At 48.0% G+C, this 16,560-nt stretch overlaps 1 protein-coding gene across 7 annotated transcripts in view; it reads right to left on the bottom strand.

Annotated features, from left to right (window-relative positions):
* Nucleotides 1-345: 345 nt before the first annotated feature.
* Nucleotides 346-16,560, bottom strand: part of STAU1 (staufen double-stranded RNA binding protein 1) — a 55,610-nt gene continuing 39,395 nt past the window's right edge. For 4 of the 7 annotated variants that reach the window (XM_080813365.1, XM_080813359.1, XM_080813364.1 and 1 more), the window contains 8 exons: nt 9,700-9,912; nt 8,019-8,162; nt 5,911-6,057; nt 4,562-4,637; nt 4,046-4,365; nt 3,311-3,433; nt 2,461-2,546; nt 346-1,864 (listed from right to left, as the gene is read on the bottom strand). In XM_080813365.1, coding sequence (XP_080669491.1) covers nt 1,849-1,864; nt 2,461-2,546; nt 3,311-3,433; nt 4,046-4,365; nt 4,562-4,637; nt 5,911-6,057; nt 8,019-8,162; nt 9,700-9,912 — 1,125 coding nt within the window. In that variant the 3' untranslated portion in view covers nt 346-1,848. Of the gene's footprint in view, nt 1,865-2,460; nt 2,547-3,310; nt 3,434-4,045; nt 4,366-4,561; nt 4,638-5,910; nt 6,058-8,018; nt 8,163-9,699; nt 9,931-16,560 lie in introns of all 7 variants that reach the window. The other 3 variants (XM_080813360.1, XM_080813361.1, XM_080813362.1) reach the window with 1 other exon arrangement.

The following is a 16,560-nucleotide window of genomic DNA, read 5'->3' as shown; positions in this document are numbered from 1 at the left end:
CCTTCTAACCACATCGTCATCCTGGGAGTCCAACCCATAGTCCGGTTCGTAAGTTTGAACCACCTTTATGAGCATCTTCCAAAAACAAACCAGAAAGCCACCAGCCCACTCCTCAGCCAGGCCTGAATGCAGCGTCTCGCCTTGACTCCGAGTGTGAGAACACCTGCTCAAAGCGAGGAGATTTGAAGTGTCAAAGTCTGTCCTCCTCGGGCTCATGTCTTTGGGTGACAGTGTCCAGTCCAGAGAAGAGGCACCTCCCCTCGCCCGGGCGCCCACGTGCCACACTTCTGCACCCTCACTCGCCTCTTCCCTCACTTTAGTTACTGCTCGGAAGGACCAACAATTCATTAGTAGCTGTTTATTGATCAATGGTTTGATATAAAGTTATTTCAGATCTTCAGAATTCTGCCCAAACAGAAGTCACAAGCATTACAAAGTTTTTTTTTGTTCTTTCCTTCTTAAAAAAGGGTAGGAGGCAGGTTGGGAAGGGACCAACCTAGCAGTAGTGGCATTTGAGAATAAATTAACAAAAAAAAATTTAGTATTACCATTTATTGGTGACAAACACTAAGTTTTACTTACATTCCATGGGGAGAAAAATCCCAGCGCAAACAATGAATCGAAGCGGTACTTAACTCGCAAGGCTACGGCGCTTTTCATCCAGACCGCACGCAGGACCTTAACTGCACACGCGTCTGTGCACAGTAACACAACATCAAAAGCAACACAGTTTCAGAGATAAACACGGGTCATTCTTCCATTCTTTTCAGCCCTACATGGAGATGTAATCAACAGTACAAAGCACTCAAGGAAATCCATCTGCGGGTGTACACGTACTACACGGAGACCATATCCTGTAGTGTGTGAAAGCTACGTGTCCTCAAGAGCCATATGTATATACACACAATTTTTTTTAATAATCTTTAAAACAAAGATCAAAGTTCATTTGTTTAAGTCCTGTTGCATTAACAAAAATAAAATAGAAAAGGAACCAAATGATCATTAAAGTTTAAAATTCCTAAACTGTCCAATTTATACAACCGTGGGAGACTTCATCAAGGACTGAGAAACCAGGACTGTCTCAGCTCAACCAGACGGCACACAATTTGCATCACTGAAATGGTCCTGGGTTAGTCCAATAAAGTCAAAACATATAACCACATACACATGGATATGATCTTTGCTGATTAGATTACGGATAGAGTCAGTCTCAGACAAGTTTCTAAACTGTGCTATGTAACTAGATACAATTGAGAAACTCTCAGATGAAAATTTATATAGTGTCATTTCAATCAAAAGAAAATAATAAAACTAAGAATATGTATCTCTTTTGGGAGAGAAAGCAGTGGTGGGGGGTGGGCGCCACGGGAGGTGGGGGCCGGAGCACGCTAGAATGGTTAGTCGGCGCTGAGTAGGAAGCATCTGATTTTCTCTGGTGCTTTTGGCTCTGGGGCTGGTCGACGGCCCCGCTCCCCGGCGTGGGTGTCCAGGGTGTGTCCCAAGGGTTTGAGTGAGCCACTCCGAGAAAGCGTCGTGCTCTCTTTCTGGTTTCCTTCACACGGCCCAAACAGCAGCGGCCACAGCCGAGCACTGAGGCACCCGGGGCCACTCGGCAGACCCTGCCGTGCCCCCCAGCAGCTGCCTGTGTGTGGGGACAGAACAGCACCCGCGCGCACAGCCACGGCCGCCTCCGTGTGTTCCCGCCTTTGTCACCACTGCCGCCTCGGTTCTTTACCCAGCACGTCTCTCAGCCCACTGGAGGTATCAGAAATTCCAAATTCTCAAAGCAGTTTCAGTATTTTCAGTATGTATGTTGGGTTTTTACAACGGTTCGTGGCCAGAAAAAGTTCAGCACCTCCCACACCTTCAAGGAAGAAGAAAATGAAAATGATGCCAGTTTTGGAATGTCAGAAGACTTAACCCACATTAACAATGAGAAGAACTCAGCAGACACTGAAGCCCAACAGCACAGGCCCCAGTTTCCGGGATCCCCATGTGCCGGTTTGCTCAGGATCTGTGGTCGAGCAAAGAAAGCAACGAGGACAGTGTGTGTGTGTAGCATGTGATCTCCGGGAGAAAAGGCAAATACAAGAAATACGGAATTGTACTTGCATAAAGAAACACAAGGAAAAATACATAAGAAACTAATAAACATAATAATAATAAACCCGGGATCTCTGGATGGGGGCAGGGAAAGTAAGATGGGCGGGGGTTGTGGGGGGGGGGGCAAGACTGAGCACCCGGCATCTCTGAAAATCACTGTGGGGTTTGGACCCTGTGTATGTATCACCTATTCTAATTGTTTTTTAAAAAGTAGAGCTCTGGCCACAACTTGGAAACCTTTCAGGGTGATAGAGGGGAGGCTCTCACCACAGAGTTGAGCACAACTCTCACTACTAAGGTCCAAATTAATGCAAATGAGGAACAGAACTGCCTTTCCGAGTAAATGAGCTCACTCACACAGACATTGGTCCATTTCCTGTTCTTGGCATCTCTGTACTCGGTTGGTCCAACTCAGACAGCAACTTTAAGATGTTCAGTGCAGCCTAGCAGGGACGAAAGGAAGAGTCAGAGCACGACCGCCACCCGGGGCCACAGCACAGGGCACTGTTTGAATAGGGAGGCGAGGGACAAAACAGTGAGTCCCGCTAAACCACACTTTCCCTTAGTATCTGAACTTTCAATGTGAAATACAAACTACAAAATAAATTATCCATGTTTACCTCACTGAATCACAACCTCTAATTTTGTATTTTTTCTAGTATTTTTAACTTTATAGTAACTAGACCACACATTCTGTATCCTGCTATAAAACAAATGCCTGTTGTATTCCCTTGTTAGAACACATCACCCCTAAAGACGTTAATTTCACGGACGCATTATATTCCGTCAGGAGGACATACCAGAGTTCACCTAGATTAATCAATTCCTTTTCTCAGTTTTGTGCTTCTCATTAGTGGTGTTTCACCTGACCAGCAACCAAAATAAGGGGCTTTCTACAGCTGCCCGAACTTGGGCCTGGGGTCTGTGTTCTGGGAGGAGATGAATGGACACAGCGCATGGAGGAGGCCCAGGGTCCAAGTCCCAAGTCCGCCCCCCAGGTCAGCAAAGGGAAGGGAAGAGCACAGAACGGGAGGGAGGGTCTAAAGCCGATGAATTCTGATAAACAATGAAAAAGCAATCCAATAAACTAAGGACAAAATCTTCAAAAACATGAAATCTGTAAAAGCACCGAAGTCGACGGGAGAGCCCTTCTCCTATCTTCCCACGGCCAGCAACGGGCAGGCGCCAGGAGCACCGGGGAACGTACCATGTCATGGCAGGACTCCACGTCCTTTCCAATACCGTGGCTAATCAGAGGTGGCTGGGAGGAGCAATTGATAAGAGATACAAATTCGTTCTTGTTGTTTTTGGGGAAGTCTTTGTATTCAACCTGAGGGGAAAAGAAAACTGTGAGGCCAGGTAGGGCAGCGGCGAACAGGCAGGGCGCCCGGCAAACGGGGAGGACCCCTCCTCCTCCCTCTCTCAGCTGGACGCGGCTCCAGCACCTCCTGCTCAGTCAGCGAGGCTGTCCGAGGGGCCTGCTGCTAGAGGCACGAGGCGCTGCCCCAGCTCCCTACACCTGCCAGGAACCTAGATGTCCTCCCCAGAATCCTGGTCTGGGGGGCAGGGGACACCAAACACATGGTCTGAGAGAAGCCACGTCGTTTTCTGCCAGGCGGGAAGGGCCGGCACACTGAACCCACTCCCGCTGTGACTATGCCTAAGATGAGAAGCTTTGTTACTCCGGGTAGCTTGCATTTTTTTTTTTTTTAAAGTTTATTATCAAAGGACAAGGTGCTTCTGTTACCATACGGGCTTGTCCTACACTTCCCCGAACTCCCTCCACCCGCCTCAGGACCACCAGGTACCACGTGGCCTCCACCCTTCCTCCACACAGAGATCTGGATTTAATAAAGGAGGTCCAAGGCTCATTTGCTGAGAGAAACCCAAAAAAGATGAGTGCACTGAGGTCTAGACCACACCGCTCCAGCCTAGCAGTTACCTGGAGTCCCTGGACTCTGGAGAGATAGTCCAGCTGCTCAGAGGGTCTTGTGAGAGGTCCATGGGGTACGTGGCCTGAAGAGATGTTATTCTTTAAAATGGTCTCGGCTGTGGGCGAGGTGCCCCCATACAACAATTCACGGGCTATCATGGCAGTTACCGTGGCCTTGGCAGGATTCGGAGCTGCCCTGGTGAAATCTTTGGTGTGGTGTCCTTGACTGACTCCTACAGCCTGGGCAACCTCGGGCACCATGGGAAGAATCCCAGCGGGCAGCTGCTGATGACTAAGATAAGGCATCCTAAACTCATCCTCTTTATTGCCTAGGGAGGGACACGCAGATAGATCAGCACAAGGCCGCACGCACTGCTGGGAAAGGCATCTTCCAACCCGCCAGCCCTCCCTCGGAGCTCACAACGGCCCAGGGAGGACGTAGAGCTCAACACTGCTCATCATTCCAGGAACCACGCCAAGCCCAGAATCACATTCAGATCAAGACAGTATTAACATCACACTTACTAGTCCCATTTTCATCCCCAGAGCCAGGTTCAAAAAAGGTTACTTTTCTTCCATCCCCTGGTTTTTTTATTGGTGTCTTAAAAAAAAAAAAAAATAAAAAATAAAAAAAGGCCATGAGTGTAAATCAAACTGTTGCAAAATTAGTTCCTACTCCCTGAAACTATACACACTCCAACCAGCATTAATTTTGGTTTATAACCATTTGAAATATGAAGAGGTCATCAGCAGAGAAGCCCGACACCCCCCCCTCCCCCCACCCCAGACCCCCACCCCACCCCCCTGCAGCCTGACCCTCCCCCCAGCCACTCCCGCCCCCACGGCCTGTCCTCCACCAGAGGCGGCTACCAATCCCCCTGAACTGGGGGCTGGACTCTGCTGGGCACTCACAGGGGACAGGGAAACGTTTAACCAGAGGGAACCAGAGATGCTGGACTGGTGGAGCCCAAGGTGGGGAAGGAAGCTTTTAGATGGAAGCTAAACAGAGACTCTTCTGGAATTAATAGCCAATTCAAAGGAAAGGTGACATTTCCAAAGTTAACAAACAGGGTGGAGGGAGTGTGATGAAAGAAATTTTTTGTCAACATGGGTCTCCTTTCTAAGAAGGTAAGGATGTTACGAGTCCTCTACCAGATTCTGGAATGAAAAACCCAAACGCCAAGTCCAGGCTCTGCGCCGATTCTCTGAGGAGTGTCCGCAGCCACGGCAGAGGCCACGGCAGAGGCCACGGCCCGCTGCCGGCACAGCTGGCACAGGGAGGGGCCCCATCCCAGGATCTCTCAGCGGAAACAAGCTCGGTCAAAGACTTGCTTGAGGGTACCGCTTACCAAACTCGGCAGATTTTTAGCTAGTGTTCAATTCATAAAGGAAGGAAGAATCCCGAATCTAAACTATGAATTTCGTTCATAAATCAACTGTGTTGGTGTCCCAGAAAACCCACAGCCTGCTTCCCAGCTAGCAGAAGCCGGAGGCCGGCGGGTCTCTCTCGCGGGCCTCAGTGGGAGAGCATGAGGGCAGCAGCAGGCACGTTCGTCGGCAGCCCCGGCGCCCACCCTCCTCCGAGTGGAAAGGAGCGAGCTGCCCTCCAGCAAAGCGTCCCCGACCACAAAGATAGGGAAACAAGAACGACTTAACCCAGAGCCACGCTCGGAGCCATGGACATGCAACTCCCCTTCTGACCACATTCTAATGCTCCAAACGGAGAGGACGCCGCTCAGCGGGGCTGTTTTCCTGCCAGGAGGATGAAGCCTTGCCCTGAAGCTTGGCCCTGGAGGTGGCCAGAGTCCCCTAGGATGAGGCGAGGAGGTCATCTTGCCATTAGAGAGCAAGGACACAGAGCCCTGAGCAGTCACCTTCTCCTCTGATTTCAGGGCCGGTTTGGTGGGCTGAGCCTGCGGGACTTTGAAACCAAGGATCTCCAGCATGTTCTCGGCTGCGTTGCGTTTGGCCACCTTCTTATTGGTGCCTGTTCCTTCTGCCGTATGGTTTCCCACCTTCACCTGCAGGAGGAGGAAGTCAGGACTCAGACCAGTGCTTACGCCTTCCGAGCAAAGACGGGTCAGGCAGTGCGTTCAGGCAAAAGAACCCAACCGCAGCCAGAAGCTTCCCGGGGCACCGTGGCGGCCGCCAGAAATGCTCAGCACCTTCGAGCTGCTGTCCGCCACAGCTGCTGGTAAAAAGGAGATGACAGGGGCGCCTGGGTGGCTCAGTGGGTTAAGCCTCTGCCTTCAGCTCAGATCATGATCTCAGAGTCCTGGGATCGAGCCCCGCATTGGGCTCTCTGCTCAGCAGGGAGCCTGCTTCCCCCTCTCTCTCTATGCCTGCCTCTCTATTTATGATCTCTGTCTGTCAAATAAATGAATAAAATCTTAAAAAAAAAAAAAAAAGATGGTAGTGGCTCAGAATGACTTTAACAGACTACAGCAGGGAGTTCCAAAACCTCCCTGTTTCCTAAAGCGCCTCGCTCTGACACTCATCTGTGCTCTTGAGGGTCTGTGCCCCCGGCGCACGAGTGTGCAGCCCGGCCAGGGGCCGCTTGCTTTGCCGCAGGGGGAGCATTTACCCCCCGGAAACCTGCAGACACCAAGCAGCACGCTGCCTTCGGTGGCTCTGTCGCCACCTCTAGACTTATGACACGGAGGAAAGGTTAACGGTGGAGGCAGAGATGTAAACTAAGCTTACTAGTGTGTCCAGTCTGCACCCAGGGCCCTGTTAACTGCACGAAAAAATGGGAACATTCATCCAAGCTTTGAAAATGATCTGATTCAACCAAGTCACTCATTGTTCACAACTGAAGTTCCAACGTGTCTCTGTTTCACTTTCATCTTGTTTATGTAAACAAAAACCCCTGCCAATTCTCCAGCTAGAACTCAGCTCTGCTGCCAAAGGCACGTGCAGCCTCGCCGCCTCCAGCAGATGGCAAGCACGCAACTGTGCACTCTCTCATTTCCTGACACTGTCGGTGACCGCTGCACTGACGGGACAGACGAAGAAAATGGACGGTAAAGAACATTATGCATTTTATACGTGTACAGTCTATAAACACAACCCCCCACTTCCCACTAGCCCTGCCGCCCACCGCAAGAGCTGAGTGTTACACACATTCCAGCACATACCACTGCTTACAATCCCTTTCCAAGCCAGTCTTGATCACAGAGCAGACCAAAAAAGCCCCATGTCCCACAACTGAGAGTCCAGGGAACCTTCCCTTGCCAGTGAAGAGGGCTTTGGGGTTGAATCCTGGCCTTGCCATCTACCAGCTTTGATTTTGGCCAAATTACTGGCCCTCTCAGCACGCTGCCATCTTCCTTTGTAGCCTGGAAGGACCATGACTTTTCTCGCCTTCTGATAGGGGAGGCAGAACACACCTGGCTAAGTGGCGGTGCTTCCCAATTCGTGAACTGCTACACCAGAGTTAAGTACTGGCTTGATGACCAGAAAACACCGTAAAATTCAAATCACAAAGTAGGCTGCCCATGGAGTGACCGTCTCATAAACACAAGGAAAACACTCTGCGCTAATCCGATGCGCAATCCCAGTAGAAGGAGGACCAACCCCAGACTCCAGACTCTACACACGGATTAGGAGGAAAAGGAACAGAGCCTCTGACAGAACTTACAAAATTTACCTTCTGAAAAGAACAATACAAACCTTCAAGGAGATGTGATAAAGAAAACGTTTGCCCGCAATCCCACGCCCCAGCACTCATGACCCGGGGCGCGGTCACGAGTGCGGACTCAGCTGCACGCGTGGTGCGTACGCAAGGACACGTCGTAAGGCATCAAATTACTGCAAGGAACGTGGTCTCAATATTCCAAATGTCCGATGGCGGGGAGCAGGGGCCCACTGGGCCAGGGCACCACACCTGGCCTCCTCAGGAAAGCACGCGGCCTGTGGACCTCATCCAGCCGCGGTGGGGACACGGTCACAGAAAGGCCACCCGCCACCCACTCCAACCCACCTGCATCACAAACTCTCTGCGGCGTGGGAGGCCTCGCTCCGTGAGGAGCATGTACTCTGGCTCCTTCTCCTTTTTTGCCTGCTGGATCTGCGCCAGTCTGCTGATGGGGTTCATCCCCTGGCCGCTGTCTGTGCTGCTCTGTAGCTGAGAACAGTGAATGCAGAAACCATGTGCCGTGTTAGCCGCAGAGAGGACCTTGCCAGTGCAGACATCAGGACACGACACAACGTTCCCTTTATGTTGGTCCTTTAAGTGTCCAGAATCAATCAGACCTTTTTTAAAACCTTCTTAAAATTAAAAGATGCTTAATGATTTTCTAGGATTGCTCTGAGGGGACTTTTAAAAAAGTTCTCCTGGCAAACCAACATCAGTATCCCACTACAGGTGGGCGAGCAACCCGGAAAGGTCTGCTTTTTAACAGTAAATTTCAACTTGACAATGAGGAGAGAAAAAAACCAGAACACTATTCCTAAAATTCCCCCCAAAGCTGTGTTATATAAGATGGTCCCCAGCTTTCTTAACAAGGACATAAGATCCAGAAACTATTAAAAAAAAACCACACACACAAAAAAGCCACAAAACCTCAAGCTGACACCATGTGGAAAGAACCTAAGAATCCCACAGTTCCTTCCCAGTGTCCGCCTTTAGCGCCAAGGAACCCTCAGGCCCCGACTCATGTGCGGTGGTTTCTGGGATCTACAAAAAAGGGAGCTGCAGGGGTATACAGTGTGCTCACCCCTGGGCACGGGGTCTTGACAGCATGAAACTGCAGCCGGCCCCCGCACAACAGAGGTCTGAACCGTGCAGGTCCACCTAGAAGTGGATGTTTTCCGGTAACTACAGTACAGTATAGTAAGTGTATTTTCTCTTCCTTATGACCTCCTTAATGTTTGCTTTCGTCCGGATTACTTTATGTGCAAATACAGCATTTAATACACACATGCATATAATACAATATATAATACATAAAACATTAATTGTTTCTCTTATTGGTAAAGCTTCTGGTCAACAGTAGGCTGTCAATGGTTAAGTGTCTGCAGAGTCAAAAGTTAAATCCAGGCTTTCCACTGTGGGGTGGGGGTGGGGATCAACAACCCCAACTGCCGTGCTGTGCTGTTCAAGGATTAAAACCGTATACTGACAGAACAGACCCTAATATTCCTAAACATGCCAAAATGGACTCCTGTCCCTTCTCTGGCTGGGGGAGGAGGGGGTTTTGACAGGTCCACTGACATGCCTTAAAAAATCCCAAAGAATAAGGAGGTATTTGGTGAAGTGTCTCACTCCTACACCTGCCCCCAGATGCCTTTCCGCCTGCAAATCTGCTTCACACTCACAGCAATGCAGCGCTGAGGGAGACGGAGGGAGACTTTCGCCCTCCTCTGCAGAAGGCACTGCAGGTGCACGCGGCTCCCCTGATCACCCCCTCAGCCGCGGACACGCGCACAGCTGCAGGCACCTCCACCGATCCCGCTCGGTGTCCGCGTCTTTGCCTAACCGGGGGCTCCGGGAGGAACTACCTGAGGTGGCCCCCGCACCAGGCCGGCAGGTGGCATGTCCGCACCCATCCTGTCACTAAGGTCAGCAACCTAGTGAGCCTTTTAACATGCGCCCCCCACCCCCTCCCCGACCAGTCGTCTACAGGCAATGGAAAGACCGTCTTCGATCGAGACGTTCTTACCCGGACTATGGATTTTGTTTTCTTTTTGATTCTGGGCTTCACTCGCTCGACCACAGGCAGGGGCGGCAGCTTCTTCAGCTCCTCGAGGACGGCGATAGCAGCATTTTTCTTTGAAATCTTCTTGCTCTTCCCTTCACCTTCCCCCACAAACTCCCCAACTGACACCTTGGTCACAAAGCTCTTCATATGGGGGGGGCCACTCTCCCGGGCAACCTGTTTCAGAGGGAAAGACTGAGTGAAAGCGTGACAGACACTCTCTGCCAGGGATAGGACACACTGCTTAGCGCCCTACCCTCCAGGAACCACAAGGAAGGGGGAGTTACGGACAAGACCTGACCGATGTCAGCAAAAGGAAACAGTGATAATCCTGAATGCTTTTCTTCCCTTCTTCCTTCTTTTTCAGACTTGTTAATGTTCTCAGGTGTGGTCGGTCCCCCACACAGTTTGCATGGAGTAAAGAGGGAAATTGGGGCGCCTGGGTGCCTCAGTGGGTTAAAGCCTCTGCCTTCAGCTCAGGTCATGATCCCAGGGTCCTGGGATCGAGCCCCACGTTGGGCTCTTTGCTCAGCAGGGAGCCTGCTTCTCTTCCTCTCTCTCTATGCCTACTTGTGAACTCTGTCAAACAAATAAATAAAATCTTTAAAAAAAGAAAAAAAGGAGGGAGACAAGTTCCGCTCCCTCCCTCCCTCCCAGAACGGTTCCTGTCTCCCCAGGGTCACAGAGTGTCCTGACTTTGGGGTAACCAGTGCAAACGGCAGAAAGAAAGCTGCCCCAGCAAAGTCCAGGAACAATTGCAACACAGAGAGTTCAAGTTTAATATTTGCTCTGAGCCTCTAGTCAAGCCTGACGTTATTAAATACTGGCTGCAATGCAGCTATAAAGAATTTCTAAGCGCTGACAGTGATTTCCAATACATACTAAGTTAAAAAAAAAAAGCAAGCTGCAAAAGAGTTTATACAGTACCCTAACTTCTGTGTTAAAAAAGATTTAAATATACCCACACATATAAACAGACACACACGTTTGTGTTTATATGCTTATTTTTGCAAAATGAAACACAGGATGGGTGAAGCAGAAACCGAGAGAATTAGTTCCCTACAGCACGTGGGAGGGAGGGGTAGAGCAGGGACAGGATAATGCTTTTGAATGTATCTTTTTGTATAGTTTTGACTTTTAGTGTTTTACATACTAAAAATTTAAAAATAACAAAAATGGGAAAAAATACTAAAATTGAATATGAACAGAAACCTAAGTAAAGTTCTTACTAGATCATACAGAAGGAAAATAAAAATTGAACCCAACTTAGGTTAGCTAGGACACTCCTGAACAACTACGAGGACTCACACTACCAGATTTCAAGACTTCCTATAAAGTTACAGCAAAGATGCCCTCACGGCACTGCTTAAAGGTGAACAAAGAGAGCGATATATCAGAACAGAATGCAGAAATAGATCCGCGCACATTTGGTCTTGTGATTTCTGGCAAACACATCAAAGCGCATCAAAAGACTTTTTTTTTTACCCAAAGTCTTAAAAAAAAAAAGAAGTAACTAGCTACCCACGTGGAAGAAAAGCTTAACCACAGCCTCAAACTCCACCACAAACAGCAGGTAACTAGAGTCAGAATACAGAACTAAATGTGAAAATCAAACTCTAGTGCTCTCAAAAGAAACACAAGAGCGGGGCGCCTGGCTGGCTCGGCCGGCTGGGGGGCTGCCTTCGGCTCAGGTCATGATCGTGGAGTCCCGGGATCAGATCGAGTCCTGCATCAAGTCGCGCATCGGGCTCCCTGCTCAGTGGGAAGTCTGCTTCTCCCTTTGACCCTAACCCCTCTCATGCTCTCTCTCTATCTCTCTCTCTCAAATAAATAAATAAAATCTTAAAAAAAAAAAAGTTCTGAAGAGATACTAATTTGGAATCATAAAAAAAAAGAAGAGAACATAGGAGGAACAGGCACAGAGCATGCACGTGGCAAAGAGCTCTTGAAAATACAAGGTACCAGCCATAAAGAAAACAAAATTGGAGCTCCGCGTAATTAAAAATTGCTCTCATCAGAAGACAACAATTAGAAAATACAGGGAGTCCACAGAACAGAGGAGAATATTCACAATATATGTATCTGGTTTTTACCCAGAATACTGAAAGAACCCCTGTAAGTCAACTACCCAATTAAAAAAAGACTTGAACAGATACTTTACCAAGCTGGATCTCTAAATGGCCAATAAGCATATGAAAAAAGATCATCATTTGTCATCAAGGAAATGCAAATTGAAACCACACCGAAATACTGCAATATATACAATACCCCAAAATGGCTAAAGTAAAAACTGACAGTATCAAGTGTTGCCAAGGATGTGGAACAACTGGCCAGAGTATAAACTAATACAATCACTTTGGGAAACAGCTTGAAAATTTTTTTTAAAAAAGATTTTATTGGGGCGCCTGGGTGGCTCAGTGGGTTAAAGCCTCTGCCTTCGGCTCAGGTCCTAGGGTCCTGGGATTGAGCCCCGCATCGGGCTCTCTGCTCAGAGGGGAGCCTGCTTCCTCCTCTCTCTCTGCCCACCTCTCTGCCTACTTGTGATCTCTGTCAAATAAATAAATAAAAATCTTTAAAAAAAGAAAAAAGATTTTATTTATTTATTTGAGAGAGAGAAAAAGAGAGAGTGGGCACACGCATGAGAAGTGGGGAGGGGCAGAGGAAAAGCAGATTCCCTCTGAGCAGGGAGCCCGACGTAGTGCTCAATCCCATCCCAGGACCCTGAGATCATGACCCAAGCCAAAGGCAGCTGCTTAACCAACTGAGCCACCCAGGCACCCCCAGCTTGACAATTTTTATTAGACACCTACCCTTGACTTGGCAATTCTGGATGTATGTATACACAAGAAGCCTTAGCAGCTTTATTCATAAAAGTTTCCAAAGTGGAAACAACTCACATGTCCATCAACAGGACAATGGATAAAGCCCAGCTTTACATTCATACGGTGAAACACCACGCACCAATTAACTACTGACACACATGGAGGAGACTCACACACACTCTGCTGAGGATTAGAGACTTGACACCAAACAATCCATATTATATCATTCTATTTATGTGAGCTCTAAGAACAAAGAAAACAAAGCTATAGTGGTTTTAGAAAACAGCTTCTTCTGGGTGGCTGTTAACTTGGAAGAGGCCCAGGGACTGCTGGACGTTATAGGAATGCTCTAGATCTGGACCTGGGTGGTGAATTATGGGCTTAAATGGGCTGTGCCCTGAAGACATGCCTATTTTCCTGCACCGGAAGCATATCTCAACAGACAGGACAGTAGGAGGTCTAAGCATGGAATTAGGAACAGAGAGGAAGAGTCTTGTGATGCTAGACTGAAATTAGAGGTATAAACTGCTAATTCTGAAAATACAGGTATTTTCCAATGCTACCTGCCTACAAGGCCTAGAAGCAGTGACCCTCCAGCAGCAACAAGCATGCCTGGTGCTCCATCATGGTCTCCACATGCTGCTCTCAGGGAGGGGCAACCAGGGCTCCTGCAGACCTGGCTAAGGCTATTTCTGTTAGAATTTCCATTTCTACTGGTGCCAAAACTTGAGCCCAGAAAGTTCAAAGTAAGGGTAAGGCTAAAACATTTCATTGTACCAGAAAGTAAGAAGGTCAACCAACATCTGAAGAGGGGAGGTGAGAGGCGAGCGAACAGGGATAATGAGGGACACACACAGAAGAGGGAAAAAACCCACCTCACAGCATATATAAAAACTGTAACTCAAAATGAAATCATAAAGCTTCTAGGAGAAAAGAAAAGAAAAGTAGACTGACCTTACATGAGACAAAGGTGTCTTAGGTTACATACAACAACCACGAAACAGAAAAATGAGGCAAATTCAACCTCACTGAACTCTCTCTGCTCTTTGGAAGATACTATTTAAAAATGAAAAAATTAGCCACAGACTGGGAGCAAATATTTAGAAAATACAGATCTGATGAAAGGACTGTATTCAGAATATATAAATAACCCTCAAAACTCAGTAACAGAACAACTCGGTAACAAAACTGACAGATGTGAACAGACGCTCCCGGAGAGCAGGTGCACAGATGGTCAAGCCACACAGCAAAGACGCTCAGGGCGCCTGGGCAGCTCAGGCAGTTAGGCTCCAGCTGGTGGTTTCAGCTCAGGTCATGACCTCAGGGTCCTGGGATCGAGCCCCAGGTCCGACCCTTTGCTCAGTGGGGAGTCTGCTTCTCCTTCTGCCCCTCTCCCCACCTGTGCTTTCTCCCTCGCTCACACTCTCTCTCTCTCAAATAAATAAAATCTTAAAGAAAAAGACAGGAACTACTGCTCTGCGCAACACGGCCAACTCACCACCTGCATCCCTGCATTACGTTAAGTTAAAGAAGCCAGACGAAAGGCAATAAACTCTGTAATTCCATTTATGTAATGTTCTGGAAAGAGAAAAACTGCAGGGGTGGAAACTGCATCGGTGGTTGCCCGAGGCGGAGGATGGAGGAAAGGACTGGCTGCAAAGGGCCTCAGGGCAACTTGAGGGAGTGAAAGAGCTTCTAGGTCTTGACAATGGTGGTTCCACCACTGAATGCATTCATCAAAACGCATCAAATCATAGACTGAACAGGGTGGGTTTTACTGTATGTATATTATACCTCAAAAAAACTACCCCCTCCCAAAAAACGTCCCCACAGGGGTAACAGCAAAGGACACAGGAGCCAGCTGAACGGCAATTTGAATATAAAAATGAACGACAGTAATAGAGAACCATGGTTCTTTTCCTTTTCTTTCCTTTTTTTTTTCCCCTAAGGTAAGCTCTACATAAGATGGGTCTTGAACTCCTGACCAAGAGTCACACGGGCTAAGTCAGCCAGGCGCAGCCCCCATGAACGACAATAATGAAGTAACACTCTGAATACGAAAAGAAGCTGTGGACCTACGCTAATAAAAATTAATAAAAAATCAATAAAAATTAACTGCTAATAAAAGTTAATGTACGGAGGTGGGGTATTTCCTGTGGAACGTCAACTCGGAAAGGCAGAAAATGCGCCAGTAGTGACTGGCGCTGGGAAGAATTATCAATGACTACGAGAACTGCTGGGGAAATCTTTCAGGTCGCAACCTTCAAACATCTCCTGGCAGCATATGTGTTAACTGCAAAGAGAAAAAAGTCTCCTTTAGGTGAAGCTCTGAGGTAAGCCAACGAAACAAACGTCACTCACATGGCGGGGGGGCGGGGGGGAATGCCCTCATGTGATGCTCAGAAGAACCCACACCTCTTCTGCGGTGTCCTGAGGGAAAAATTGCATTACCTGAAACTAATCACGAGGAAACAATCAGACCACACTGAGGACCACTCTACAAATTGTAGTACCTTTAAAAAATGTCCAAAGAGGCTGCAAACTGTTACAGACGAAGGAGAGCGCAGAGATGCCTCTCCCAGATGCACGGTGGTGAGATTGAGACACTACGGGCCATAAAGGACAGAAGAGGACAGATGGCAAAATGTGAATACAGGATGTACATGAGAATTAGTGATGCTCAATTTCCTGTATTTGATCATTAGATTGTGCTTATTTAATGTCCTGTCCTTAAAAGATACATGCTGAAATACTAGGAATCCTCATACCTGCCGCTTAGTCTCAAATGACCCAGCAGGGGTAAGAGACAGAAAATAACATGTGCGGGGCGCCTGGGTGGCTCAGTGGGTTAAAGCCTCTGCCTTCGGCTCAGGTCATGATCCCGGGGTCCTGGGATCGAGCCCCACATCGGGCTCTCTGCTCAGCAGGGAGCCTGCTTCCCCCTCTCTCTGTCTCTGCCTGCCTCTCTGCCTACTTGTGATCCCTGTCTGTCAAATAAATAAGTAAAATTAAAAAAAAAAAAAAAGAAAATAACATGTGCATTCACAGAGAGAAAAAGCAAATGTAAAATGTTAATCACTAGTAAATCTCACTGAAGGAGAAATTCACTGTCCTATTCTTCCAACTTTCTACAGGTCTGAAATTTTTCAAAATAAAATACTCAAAAAATGGCTAGGAAAACCAAATAACCCCCAAAAAACAGCAGTGCTGTGCTCCCCAGGTGAGAACCAGTGGCCCCTCGGAGAGCCGGCCTTCCCTGCCCCCCACAGGAAGAGGTCAGCCGGGAGCCCCAGCTGACTCGGGCCCCTGCACATGGGACCACAGGGCTCCTGGTTCCACTCGCATACCACCTCCCACCCTGACAGCCTGGTTTCTGAACACTCACAGCCCCACCCGGCCTCTTGGACAGGATCCCATCATCTACTCATATCACAACTCCACCGATCTAAATGTGGCTTTCCACCTACGGTGGATTTAGTGCAAGGTCACTTACGCATCACAACCGCCTCTCGGTGACCTTAACAATCCGCACCATCACATTTTTAAACTAAAAGTATGTATTTTATCAAAAGTCAAGCTATATACATTTTTTCTGGAAAACCATAGGAAAGGCTCCTGTCTTCTCCCATTAAACACTTCTAATCCAGATTTCTATGTGACAGACTTTACTATTAAAAAATTCAGTAAAAAAATAAATAACTGTTCCATTCATCTATTCAACAAACATTTCCTGAGGACCCACTATGTGCCAGGTAATCTTCCAGGTGCAAGAGACAGAACTGTGGGAGGAAAAATAAAGCCCTCGCTCAAGCTCATAATATTATGAAGTAATATAACCCTTTGATAGATGAGCTATTTCACATAAGTACTCACATTAACCAACTCAAGGCCACCACCAACACACAAACTGGACCGTCCTAAATGATTACCTTAAAGATATTCACCCACCAGAGGGCGCTCCCAAAACTTCCTTTACGTGACCAATTTCCTGCTATGCGTTCCG

The sequence above is a fragment of the Martes martes genome, assembly GCF_963455335.1.
Source record: "Martes martes genome assembly, chromosome: 9".
Lineage (NCBI taxonomy): Eukaryota > Metazoa > Chordata > Mammalia > Carnivora > Mustelidae > Martes > Martes martes.
This window is presented reverse-complemented; position numbering and strand designations above follow the sequence as displayed.